We start from the raw sequence: 12,889 nt of genomic DNA, 5'->3' as shown, positions 1-12,889 counted from the left end.
CTGGAAAGATAGACAGTGGGGTTTGTACACCCCGATTTGTACTTATTTGCAGCTGATATTTTTGAAGTTGTAGGACCCACTTTTCTATTCTTGGGGGTGGGTGTAGGGCTGTTCCTTGATTCTGCTGTTCACTGGGTTTGTGATCCTTTGCTACTGTGAAGGTCTGGCTGCATAGATACAGAGAATTGGCAGTACTTCCTTTTTAATGTGGGTGTATCTTTGTTTGAGAAAGCGATTTGCCTTCATGTATCATGCCTTCTGTGTTGCATGAAGAAAGCACCTAGTAATGAAGCTTAGGTCCACAATCAACTCTGTCTCTTTGCCTGCGTCGAAGTAGGTCATGGTTCTCTCCTGTAGCAAGGCCTCTTTGATCTGGTGGAAAATATTCCCCTCTGACTTGCTCAATGTCCACATGCTTGATGTCTTTGTGAGTTTTTGGAGTGGTCCAGCTATTGGGCAAGGCTGGAGATGAACTCCCCACAGTAACTTGCGAGCCCTAAGAAGCTCCTGAATTTGGATGGGAACTATGGAGGCTCGGCATCTCTGAGGTCTGCCACCTTGCCTGGATTGACCTGGATCTTTTTGCTGTAGAAAATGTAATTGTAAAACTCCACTTTTTATTTCAGGAATTGGCACTTGCTTTTGTGGAGAGTTAGCTCCACGTCACTTATCTTACTTAGGGTGGCTGTGTACCTTTTCTGGTGTTCAATGATGGTCAGTGCATACAGGTAAGTATATAAGAATTTATCTTTGCTGACACAGAAGCCTGAGAGAACTTTCTTGACTATATTTTGAAAGACTTCCACCGCTGAAGAGCTACCAAAATTGAGGCAGTGGTATTGGTGGAGTCCTACGTGTATTTAGAATGTCATAATATAGCAACAGCCTTCTCTCAGCTCTAGCTGATGGTAGCTCACATTCAGGTCCAGCTTGGAGAACCAGTGGGCTTGACTAAGATCATTTGTGAGGTCATCATGTCTTGGTATGATATGTCGTTCCCCTCTTATCAATTTGTTAGTATATCACATATAAACACAGATTATTACTCCCCTAGATTGTTTGGTTTCTTCGGATGAGCATCAAAGACACTAAGGCGGTGGGTCCTGTGACCTCTTCAATGGTTTACTGACAAATTATTGAAAATCGAAATATTGTGATACAAAAATTTCATGCAAAAACTATTGTGCACAAAAATATTGTTTTCCTATACTTATAATTGAAAATATAAAAATATCGGGGAAAAAATATTGTTTTACACTAATATAGAAAAAAGACAAAAATATAGGGCCTAATTACAAGTGTAATGGTCCAAGGACCATTGCTGATTGGACCTCTGCACTCTGGGTGGTTGGACCGCCCAATCACAACCCTGCTGTGTGGACCCAGCAGGGGTCCGCCATCCCCACTGGGAACAGTGTTCCCGACGGGATGATGGCGATCTTGGTTGTAGCAAGCGCCATCCTGCTGATTACAGCCTTATTCGATGCCAGCCTTTTCATGGCCATGATAAGGCTGGTGGAGAACAAGTGCAGGGGACCGGGGGGGGGCTGCACTGCCCATGCGCATGTCATTGGCAGTGCAGGGCTCCCCCTGTCCAGCACCCTTGAAATGCACATAAATTGTTACCCATGTGTGGTGCTAGAGTGTATGCTCTGGCAGTACCCTATAGGGACTGTATGCAGAGGATCATTCTCACAGTTTGTGAATGTGTTGGTCCTTTCATGCCTACTTTTCAGAAGCTACAGAGGTGTGATGTGTCTCATATTAGCTCAAATCTCAGACAGCTTGCTAGAGCATGTCCCACATGATGTCAGTAAGCCTGCATAGTCATTGCAGGGCCTGAGCAGGGTGGTAGGTTGGTCTGCAGATTGGGAAATGTGTATCTGTAGTCATGCCCCTGTACGTAATGGCTTGAATGTTTCACACTTGGGGAGTATGGACGAGATAGAAAACTCCAAGCTTGATGTTACTGACATGTATGTGACTCAACCATTTGTGATGAAGCTTGTGTTCATGATCTCTTGATGTGTCTTTTGCATCCACGCAGGTCAACACCCATCAAGAGAAATGGATATGGAGAGCCATCTCTAAGAAGGTGCGGACCCTGGGAGTCCAAAGCTGGCGGAGCACCCACTGCCGTAAGAGGTGGGAGGATCTGAGACGCTGGGTCCGGTAAATCGCAGAGGCCCAGCTGGGGCTGTCCTCCCAATATGGGCGGGGTGCCCATCAGAATATGACCCCCATAATGGCTGCATTCTGGTGGAAGCCTATCCATAGCTTGATGGGCGTCTGAGGGCAGCACAGCAGCCACAAGGAGGTGAGTACAAGCATATCCTGCCTGTCTCATTGCCAGGTGATTTAGTGAGGTTCTGACTGCTCTCCCTGACAATTAGGGATGAGTCATGTGTCACACAGTAGATGAGAGATTGTGTTGACATATTGTGTTTTTTTACTGATGTGCCTTGCCTATTGGACCAGGGACCTAGGACAAAACTGGGTGGAATCCTCAAACCATTAGCCATGAAAGGGCCACATATGGCTGTGTACATTGATAAATCATGTACTGTTTGTTGTTGTAGTGGGTGTTGTTTTCTATGCAACAGATGACTACTTGCCAGTGTTTCAGGCCATAGGTAAGTAGGTGATGGATCACTGTCCTCAGCCATGTGTCTGGGTAAATGTGTATGTTGGCATCTGCCACCCAGAAGCGTATTTCTTTCTGTATATGATGGGTGGTGGTGCATCACTACAGTCTGTAAAGTGAAGGTGTCCAACATAAATGTGACAGGCCCTACATTGCTCTTTGAATGAAGCTATAGAACACAACTTTCCCTTGGTAAGTGGGGATTGTACATTGGCATAATTTATGTGCCATCACTGTTTCCAACATTCCTTGTGCCTACATGTCAGCATGTGTCCCTTTTTACTTTGAGAAACATTTGTAAGCTGCATTTTCATGCATGGTCTACCTATGTTGAGAGGATGATGTCTGTATTCCCTCATATAAATGTGCATGGCAAACTGTAAAATGAAAGGTACATTTATAATAGGGGTACATGTCATGTTGTGCCACATACAGGAATGTGTCACCATTGTTTATTGGCTAACACATTCCCTCATGCATCATTGCATATCATTTGGCATGTAGAGCTGCAGTAGCAATGATGGACATGAAAGGGCTAGAATATAGAGCCACAATGTGTTTATCTATGACCTTGATGTGGCATCATGTTGAAAACTAAACTACACATGTGTAATGATTAAGGTTTGTAACCTGACTGTTGGCATGCATCATGGGGTGTCTTGCAGTCATGTTTTAGACACATCTGTTTGGGTACAGCATTGATCAACAGACAGACATCTGGGTTTGTATGACAAAGATAGGGACAGTGATGTTGCATCTCTTTGTCATACATGTTGAGGGCTTTCTACAAGTCCATGCAAATTCTGTGTCTCTCCTATAGGCAAATGACTAATGGCTTCTACCGAAGCACTCAGAGTATGTCATTGTAAAGGCTGCCAGACATTAGTGGTGACTATCCTGTGTCTTGCTGAATCACTGTGTTGTATATTTTGGGGACATCTCTCTCTGACATATTGGACATGATGTCTACAGTGTTCATTTCCATGCCATGTGTGGCCTATCTGAGTAACACTGATACTACTTCCTTGACTCTATTATGACAAATATCACTTGGTGAAGTGTACATTTTGTATATGTTTCCACTGTGACATGGGTGTTTCCATGTCACTTTCTCCAGGCTATTGTAATGTTGCGATCAAAATGGCTAAATTTTGGATAATCATTTCTTACTGTTGGGTTATTATGTATGTGGCAAATATATGTCTGCATGAACTTGTGTGGGGTATGTGGGAATGGACTTTACATTGGGATTCTATTGTATGCCAACAGGTAACTGAGGTCCACTCCATGGGACACACCTCTGAGGGTGATGAGGTCTCCTACTTGTTGAATGGGTGTTGTGATTGCACAACTAGGGCCATGCAATTGCAGTTGTCTGGGATCCATATTTTCCTGTTGGCAACTATTGTTAATTCAGGTGGCATGCATGCATAAGGTATGGGACGTGTATGGGCCACTTAGATGGAAATTTTTGCTAGGGCATACTTGACATCATGGTATTATTTGATTATCAGAGCTGTTGTTCGAGTGTGATCAGGGACATATGATGACCCTATTCCTCTTTGTCTTTGCAGCATCAGCACCGGCAAGCAGAGAAGACAAGGGCTGAGCCAAGTACGGAAGCATCTTGCTACGGGACCTCAGGTCAAGACACAACTGACACAGAGGGACCCAGTGGCCTGGAGGGCGAAGGGAGTGCCATGGGGGATTTCGGAACACCCTCATCTTCATCATCGGATTCTTCCTCCAATGGCCACTCCCTAGTGGTGGTGGACCCATTGAGGAATCCCCCAGTACCATCCTTGTCCACCACCCCCCAATCTATCATCGCCGTCCATGTTACTCCAAACCAAGTTTGTCGTCCCGCTCACCCAAAGAGGGTGGGCGTCTCCTTCGCCACAGGCCCTTCTGCCCCAGCCCCTATTACCCCTGCTGCCCTCAGCGAGGAGGCTGTTGACCTCCTGAGAAGTAACTCTGTGGGTCAGTCAGTCATTGTGAATGCCATCCAGGGATTGGCAACTCAGGTAGAAAAGACCAGTGCATTCCTGGAAGGCATTCATGGTGCAATGGCTGGCCTACAGAGATCTTTTCAGGCTTTGGCCCCCTCACTGACGACAGCCAGTCACCCCCCACCTTCTTTCCCCCCTCCAATGTCCTCTTCCCAATCCAAATCCCCCTTCCCCTACCTAAGCAAAGCACGCAGACAGATCCACAGACTACCACGTCAACAGGCAAGAGGAGCACACACAAACACAAGCAACACAAAACACACTGAAACACACACAAACGACAGCCACCTACAGGCACAACAACATACACCACTTCCGTGGTCTCACCCACTACCCCAAGCATCACAGACACGATATCCAGCATACCTGGAGACACAACACCAACAGTCACTGACACACCCACCACACCCATCATACCTGCAGACATCACCCCAGTAGATCCCCAGACATCCACCACAAACACCACACCCGTAGACACCACAACTACAGACACACAGACCTCCGTCACATCCAGCCTACTTGCAGTCACCACCCCAACAGACACACACATATCCACCACTCCATCCCCCAGCATCTCCACCTCCTGTACCCCAAGACACAGAAATGCCCACACTCACCCACCCAGCAAACACCCACCAAACATAAGCATAACTCCCAGAAGCACACACTGACGACATTCACAACAACACAGCCTACAACCATTCCCTCGACCTCTAAATCCTGACCCCCCCTTCTGATGACATTCCCTGTGTGTCCAAAAACCTTTTTTATTTGACCTGGACCTTTACCCTGTTTCCTCCACCCCCGTCTCAAACCCAAGAGGCCCCCAACAAGCTCCTAGGCCATCCCTTCCAACTCCAATGCCTCCCCTGGAAGCAGCCATACCTCCCATCAAAAAGCAGCCCACCCCTCCCAAGAAGAAGACCTCCCCCCACCCTAAAGCCTAAATCCCCCTCCCAAATCTGACCCACACCACAGATAATCCCTGAGGTGCCTGCCTGCCTCTTAGATGACCCTTTCTGTGGAGGTTCCCTGACAGTACTGGGGGACAAGTGTGAGAGCATGAATGTGCATGGACAATTAATTATGGACTGTCCAATGACCTTGAACATTTCCCATTTGGTTTTGAAATAAACCCAAAGGGTTGTTTAGTATCAGGTACATATTTGTCCTGCAATTCCTTTTCTCTCTTAATGGTGTTCCTGAGTGTCTTGTGTTGTCTGGCTACAGTTGTGTGTGATTCAGCCTGCTTGCAGCTCCATTTGCTGTTGTTTGCAGTATCTGACTTTATGGGCAGTGCTGTTGTCCCCCAAGACAAGGCTATATGATGAATGTATGGATATGTGGGTGTAAATGCAAAGGTGGTGTCATGGCATTGTGCACTGTTTGTTGTAGTAAGTATTTCATCTTGTGTTCTCCAGTGTGAGCATGTATGGTGTTAAACGTGTCCCCCTGATATGGCTTTTGTATGACTCTGATGTGTGTCATCTGGATTTTTGGTTGTGCAGACATGGAGTGTGTTCAGTTGTGCTGGGTCTCTTTGCATTTGACTGTCCATTTGTCCATTTAGGTGTGTGTCCCTTGCAGCTTGTTCATGTGGAAGTATGCCCCATGCAGTTGGAGTTGTGTGTGCTTTGTTGACTTGCACTTCCACATTGTGCAGATGGGCATGTCTTTTGGGTCTAGTATTTTTTGTTCCTGAGACCCATGTAGGGCCATTTCCTGTGCAACTGTTGTTTGAGGGGTGTGTGCAAAGTGATATGTGTCCCAGTGCAGCCTCTTTCTCTAAGTGTTCCTGAAGCCCCCATCCCAATTGTACTTGTATTGTTTCCATAGTGCCCTTTGTCTCTCTCAGTTGTGCATGGCATTGTTCTTCCTTTTTGCTGTGATGTGTGTGATGTATGTGTCTATTGTAGGGCTGTTCAATGGTGGTGTTGTTTGTGTTGCATGCCACATCCAAACATATGTGTGTTAAATGTGGGACAGTCCCTGGCCTGTGTGGAATGTGAGTGTGTGAGTTGTATCTGTATATGTGCTGTTGGTGTGTTGTTCTTGATGTGTGAGACAATGTTGTGTATTCTTCACTGTCCCTGTGCCTGAAATGTATGGCCGTGTTTTTTTGTGTAGTGTTGCTGTGCCGTGTGAGTCTGCTGCCCAAAGGGGATGTATTGTGACTGTGAACGTGTCCGTCTTCATGTATGTTTCGGACTTTGTATGTGATGAGACATGTTATTTATGCCTGTGGCTTGCTCACCATATGATGTGGACGACAGTGCTACAACCTGGTTAATGATACATGTAAGTGTGTTTACTTACAGTCAGTGGTGCCCACAGTGGTGTTGATTTTGTGGTTCTTCAATGAGCAACAACAGTGGCAGGGTGTGTATGATGGCTCCATGGCGGCATCGGAGGTGTGAGGCTACCTGCAGGTGAGTGTCTCCCTTCATACTGTCCGTTTCCGCCTGCTGATAGGTGCTGGTTGGACTGCCATGGTCACATTGGTGGTGTGCAACCTCGTAATGAGTCGTGCAGCCTCATGACCGTCTGTGCCGGCGGAACTCCAGCAGTCTTTGCTCCATAGGCCCGCCTAACTCGTAATCTGGCGGTCCAACCACCAAGCCGACAGCAGTGCAACCACCACTGCCGCCATAGCGGTGCAGGGACCGCCAAACTTGTAATGAGTCCCACTGTGTTCAGAAAAAGAACTGGAGCATTTCAGACATGAACTGTTTTGCAAATGTTGAAATAAAAAGTACGATTTGAGACAAAAGTATGAACATCAGAACTGGGGCATATGCAAGGTAAAAGAGAGTACCAGGACTGTGAGGTAAGTCAAGCATCACATGAAACACACACCCACCCACAAGCGCACGCGCACATAGGCGCATGCATGCATCCTGACGCTGGGTACAGTGTCAGGGGAGTTAATAATGTATTGGGAGCTACCATGCACAGATGTCGAGTCCCATGTTCCTTACCTCCATGTGCCACTTTGTTATTATTGCACCGGCAAGCACTGCAGGGCAAGCACTGCATCCGATTCGATGATCTCACACTGGTGACAAAGAGTGGTTTCTACCTCAGTCGGCTCTGGCATATTCCTGCTACTACCCACCATAGCCAAGCTTGCTGCCACCCACTATACAGATGCGCAGAAGGCACCGACAACCTCAGTGTCCAGTTCACCTGTGCATCCCACTATAGACATGCTCCATCCTCCGAAAAACATACATTACTGCACTTTGAGTAAACCCCCTACCACTTAGAATCCCACAACCTCACCTGTGAGCACACATGTTAGACGATGACACCGCTTCATCACCAGAGGGCATCAGGGTTTTGTGAGACTCAACCTTAACACACACTTAAATTTGAGTCTGCATATCACAGGCCCGGATACTACATCACTTCATTGAAACTCATGTTTCAGTGTTAAAGGCAACACTGTGGCAGCACACCAGAGGAACAACAAGGCTGCAAAGTAAAAGCAAAGGAAACAAAAACTACGATATCCACTCACCAACCTCGCAATGACAGGGAGATGAAGCAACTGCAGGTCCCAGCACCACTGCTACAACCACAGGTACAAATCTCCCAGATCACCACCTTTGGCACAGGTAACATGACACGATTGCTAGATCGCCAGAGCCAGTAACACTCTGCCACCATACAGTAAACTGAGCGACCCTGCCACTGCAGCCCCCCACTGCCATGTTTGGGTGGCCATACTTAACAATTACTTCAAGGTTGCAAAGGAAATGGATAGGGAGCCAAATTATCGCTCCTGCTCCATTATGCAGGGAATACATATTTTGGGCCTCATTACGTCTGGCAGCCCGCTAGCCCTGTGGAGAGAAGATCGTCGCAGTCCTGGAGGTCTTCTCACCAAGCCCATTAAGACTTTTTCACTGGGCTGATGGGCCGGAACCAAGGTGGCCCGCACTTGTTCTCCGCCAGCCTTTTCATGGTGGGGAAACCGCCATGAAAAGCCTGGCAGAGAACAAGGTTGGAATCACCACGGTGGCGCTGAGTTGAGCGGCGTGGTGGCTGATTACAACCAAGACTGCCGTCAGCCCGTCTGGAACAATGTTCCCTGCGGGGACTGCGGTCCCCTGGTGGGTCTGCCCGCCAGGGTTGAAATTGGACAGTTGGACCGCCTGGAGTGCAGCAGTCTACCATCAGCACTGTCTGCACAGCACCACTTTCATACCTCCTGCCATGTTCATCAAAGGTGAATGTTTATATAGTTTTGTTATTTCACACGTATGTGTTAAAATTACGCATAATGAGCCCATTTCCAATTTAAGTTTGGATTAATTTTGATACATTGTTTTGTGCTTTTGACTTGCTCTTTATGAACTGCTAAAAATCTATTTAAATTAATAAGAAAAAAGGATAGTCACTCAGATTCTAGGCGTGAGAGAGGTGCATTAATTTAGAGTACTCATGTGTTGTGCATTCTGCGTCTGTACCTTCCTTTCTGTGCTGTGCGTGTTGGATCTGAGCAGCAATAAATTAAATTAAAGCATATTCGCAGCAACATGCCCAGGGGCGCAATGCCCATTGGGCTAAAAGGGCCTCAGCCCCTCTCCGTCAGCTTGAGTAGCCCGGGCTGGCTGGGCTGGGGCTGCAATCCCGTAGAACAGCCTCAGTGAGAGCATCCTGCTCATGTTTCTGAGTCCCTTTGCAGCCGGGCTTTTTCTTTTCTTTTTTTTTAACCTATTGCTTCGCCTTTGCGACTGAGATCTGAGACCAAGCTGACTGCTTAATGGGTTCACAGATTTTCAGAAAGGCTATAACCTATAACCTGTCCCTGTGGTTAGATGTACTTACACTGTGAGTATTCTATTGCACTTTCAAATTCACGATATGTCATTGAAAAGGGTGAATTTGTACTCTTAAACACAGGCGCGGCTTCTCCGCTAGGGCGGAGGAGCGTCGTGCCCCCACCAGCGGCAGCAGCTGCAAACCTTTTACCAAAAAACAATAATAAACTATATTATTGTTTTTTGGTAAAAGGGGCAGGGCCACAGACTGTGATAAGCACTGAGGGGGAGTGCACACCACTCCCTCTCACTGTGCATGTATGTTTGGTGGCCTTTAGGGTTGGATAGAGCAGGCACAGGTACCCAGTCCGCCTAGGAGTACCTGGGCTGGGCGCTCCCAGACAATCCTAATGGTGCTTTGAGCAGCGTCAGGATTGGCCACAGGGAGCCTGTCTGCGCAGGAGAGGAGCAGCACACTTGTGACGGCGGCAGCTACGGCGATTCTGGGAAGTTTTTTTTTTTATTAATGTCAACCCACCCCAACACCTGCACGTGTTCCACCCCTCTTTAGCACCGTGACACGCTCCTACTTAAACAATGCAAATTGCGCACCGCAGTTTAAGCTGTTTTTCTTTAACCCAGTTTCTGCAACTAGTAAGAGCACAAAAATCTTCCATTGATTCGTTTGTTTATATCTACTGCCACCTGCTGGCACAACTGCAGAATAGTCTGTGCAATAGTATTTTATTTTGGGTTTAATAACATTTAACCTGTAAACGGTAGGAAAACGCTATTTAAATATCACTACAATGTATGTACATCTATTCGTTGTCTCTGACTGGAACCCAGTTAATATGTTTGGCAGTAGGCAAACCTACATTTACAAATATAATACTTTGCATACTATGTAATAATGGACTGAAAATATAAATTAAGGAATGCTGAGATTGCTTAAGAATCTGTGCACTCTGAAAAATTTGTATTTTGAACTCATCATGTTTAATCAGGGATGACAAAAGTGGCAATTATTTTGAAATGTAAAAAATGTGACATCCTTTTCTGGCTGCGCTTTGCAGTGGCTTCCTCACTGCATGAGTGCTCCAACTAGCGCTTATAATGGACTGTGCTGTTGGAACTGGGAGGCGCCTAACGGTCTGGTTAGTCAGTGGCTTTGACTCCAAAGCAAAACACAGCAGTAAAAGAGTGTCATTTCCAATGCCAATAGCTCTAACTCTCGCAAATGCAAGACCTATTGCATTACAAATGCTTATTCTTCCTTGTTCATCAGCAGAATTGTGCAGCACTGAATGGGGCAGCAAAAGCACAACCTTTCTGAGAGACTGTGGCTGCAGTCCCTCAACCGAGGGCTCGTGGTGGTGGGGGCAGAGATTATAGTCCAGAGTTACATGACTTCCTGCTCTCTCCAGTGTGTTTTTACAGCTCCTCACATTCCCTCACCCTCCCCCCCTACTTTCCAGTTTGCTCAGTCCAAGTTCTTTTACAGAGACAAGCGCGTCACAGAATTACTTAATTTATTAATTTGCTAAGGAGTTCGTTTATAGAGACAAGCACATCACAGAATTACTTATTATTTCGCTAAAGAGCGTATTAGATTACGTTAGTTGAGATCCTGCTGCAGCAGTGGCACATCAACCAGCGTGATAGGAAAGCCGAGCTCGGAAATGCCTCAGTGTTTATTTTGGGAGAGAAGCTCACTGTTCATGCAAATGCACTATAATTTAAAGTCCACTGCAAGAACTCTGCATACACAAAGATATACTGTTTCAGGTTCGCATTGATTGCATTGTTCGTATTGTTTCCATGTGTGTTTGCCGTGGACATTGCACTACTTGGTTATTGCTTTCCTTGTCTCCGAGACCTGCATCTGGTTAAGAGAGCGGTATCTGGATGCTTTTATCAGGAACTCTGTCCCCTTTATGTCCCTTCTGGGATAGCATGTATTTGGATCAGACATGAGGCAGCACTTCCTCTTTACATGAGGACACTGGAGAATCAGGATTTGCACCACGCTACCTAAATGTCCTGCTTCCGTTTTTGCATTCTTCACCTCCTTCTAGAAAGTGAAAGGTGAAGTTTAGCACTAATTCTTCTGACATCTACATATCTTTTGAAATATATCACAGCTCCGTGTTGGTGCATAATGCCCCTCCACCTCCAATCTGTAATTGGTTCAGGCCAGGAGGGCAACTTCTTTAACATATGTATTTTTGGTTCTTGATGTGTGTGTTCTCCCCTCCCACCATATTATCACGTCCAACTCCACACAGCTGGCAAACACCCAGACCTTCTGTTGATGGAGACAGAAGCTGTCTACTCTGAACACATTGTGAAGGATACCACCATCATTTAATGGTTACGCATACTGCACACCTAAACCAGATCCGAAGGTGGTAGAGGGCAAATGTTTCTACTCTGCGAACAAGCATACCACTAATGCCAGATGTGGAACCTGAATTAGGAAGCAGTAGAGAGCCATTGAATTAAAGCAAAGATTTGATTTGCCAAAATCACATCATCTTAGCTATCCCCATAATCTGACTATCTAAAATATATCACAATCAGAATATATCTTGGCCAATCCCCAAATCAATATGTACGTGTATTTTCCGACTACACCGACTACACATTTTCTGTCCCCTACAGAACCCAGTGGGTGTGACCAGTGTGCCAGGGGCCCTACAAGCAAGGGAAATGGTCCATCTTTAATCCTGAGGGAAGGTAAAAAAGCCTTAGGCTGCCTGCAGTTGGCCTGTTAAATTCTGGCCCCGCTGTCACTGCACATGATGCACTAATGATAGATATACCTCTGCCAGAACAACTGCAAGCGATCAAACATTCAGGAACCTTGTGGCAGCCAACTGGAATACTCAGCAGGAAGTTTTGCAAGTAACCCCACAACAAGACCCACGAGTTGCCCTAGCCCCAGGCTCCTAATGAGCACAGTGGAAGCTAACGCACAGAAAGCCTCGCTGCCATACAGGGATTTTAATGCCTATAGCAAATATGAACTTTCTTAAGCTAGATGAATCAAAGGGTGTATTTTTTTAGCCCATTCTAATATCTTGGTTTTGACAGTACAACTATCAAAAAGACCTATTGCTTACAACAGTTGTTCCCACCCTGTGGTTCGGGGACCCCTGGGGGTTCGCGAAGCCTCCTCAGGAGGTCACCAAGTGCTAAGAAAATTAAATATTATTAACAGATTAGGTCCCCAGCTTTTAGTAAATGCTCAGTGTGGGGGGGGGGGGGGGCGGCAATTCCAATAATAATTTAGTGGGGGGTCCCCAGGTTCCAGTTATGATAAAGAGGGGGTCCACAGAAGTCAAAAGGTTTCTTCTGACAACCTTTTTTCCCAATTGGCTTGCAACTGTTTTCCACTATGCCCCAGTTCCGTCAAATGGAGTATTCATCTATATACCCCTGATGTTAGTGACGTTTCGGTTGTATTT

At 46.3% G+C, this 12,889-nt stretch overlaps 1 protein-coding gene across 1 annotated transcript in view; it reads left to right on the top strand.

Annotated features, from left to right (window-relative positions):
• Positions 1-3,468: 3,468 nt before the first annotated feature.
• DPP8 (dipeptidyl peptidase 8) overlaps positions 3,469-12,889 on the top strand; it is a 179,092-nt gene continuing 169,671 nt past the window's right edge. Inside the window, 1 exon segment of the mRNA XM_069221452.1 lies at positions 3,469-3,499. Coding sequence (XP_069077553.1) covers positions 3,469-3,499 — 31 coding nt within the window.

Source organism: Pleurodeles waltl, chromosome 3_1 (genome assembly GCF_031143425.1).
Source record: "Pleurodeles waltl isolate 20211129_DDA chromosome 3_1, aPleWal1.hap1.20221129, whole genome shotgun sequence".
In the NCBI taxonomy this organism is placed as follows: domain Eukaryota; kingdom Metazoa; phylum Chordata; class Amphibia; order Caudata; family Salamandridae; genus Pleurodeles; species Pleurodeles waltl.
The sequence above is the reverse complement of the archived record's forward strand: the minus strand, read 5'-3'. Positions and strand labels throughout refer to the sequence as shown.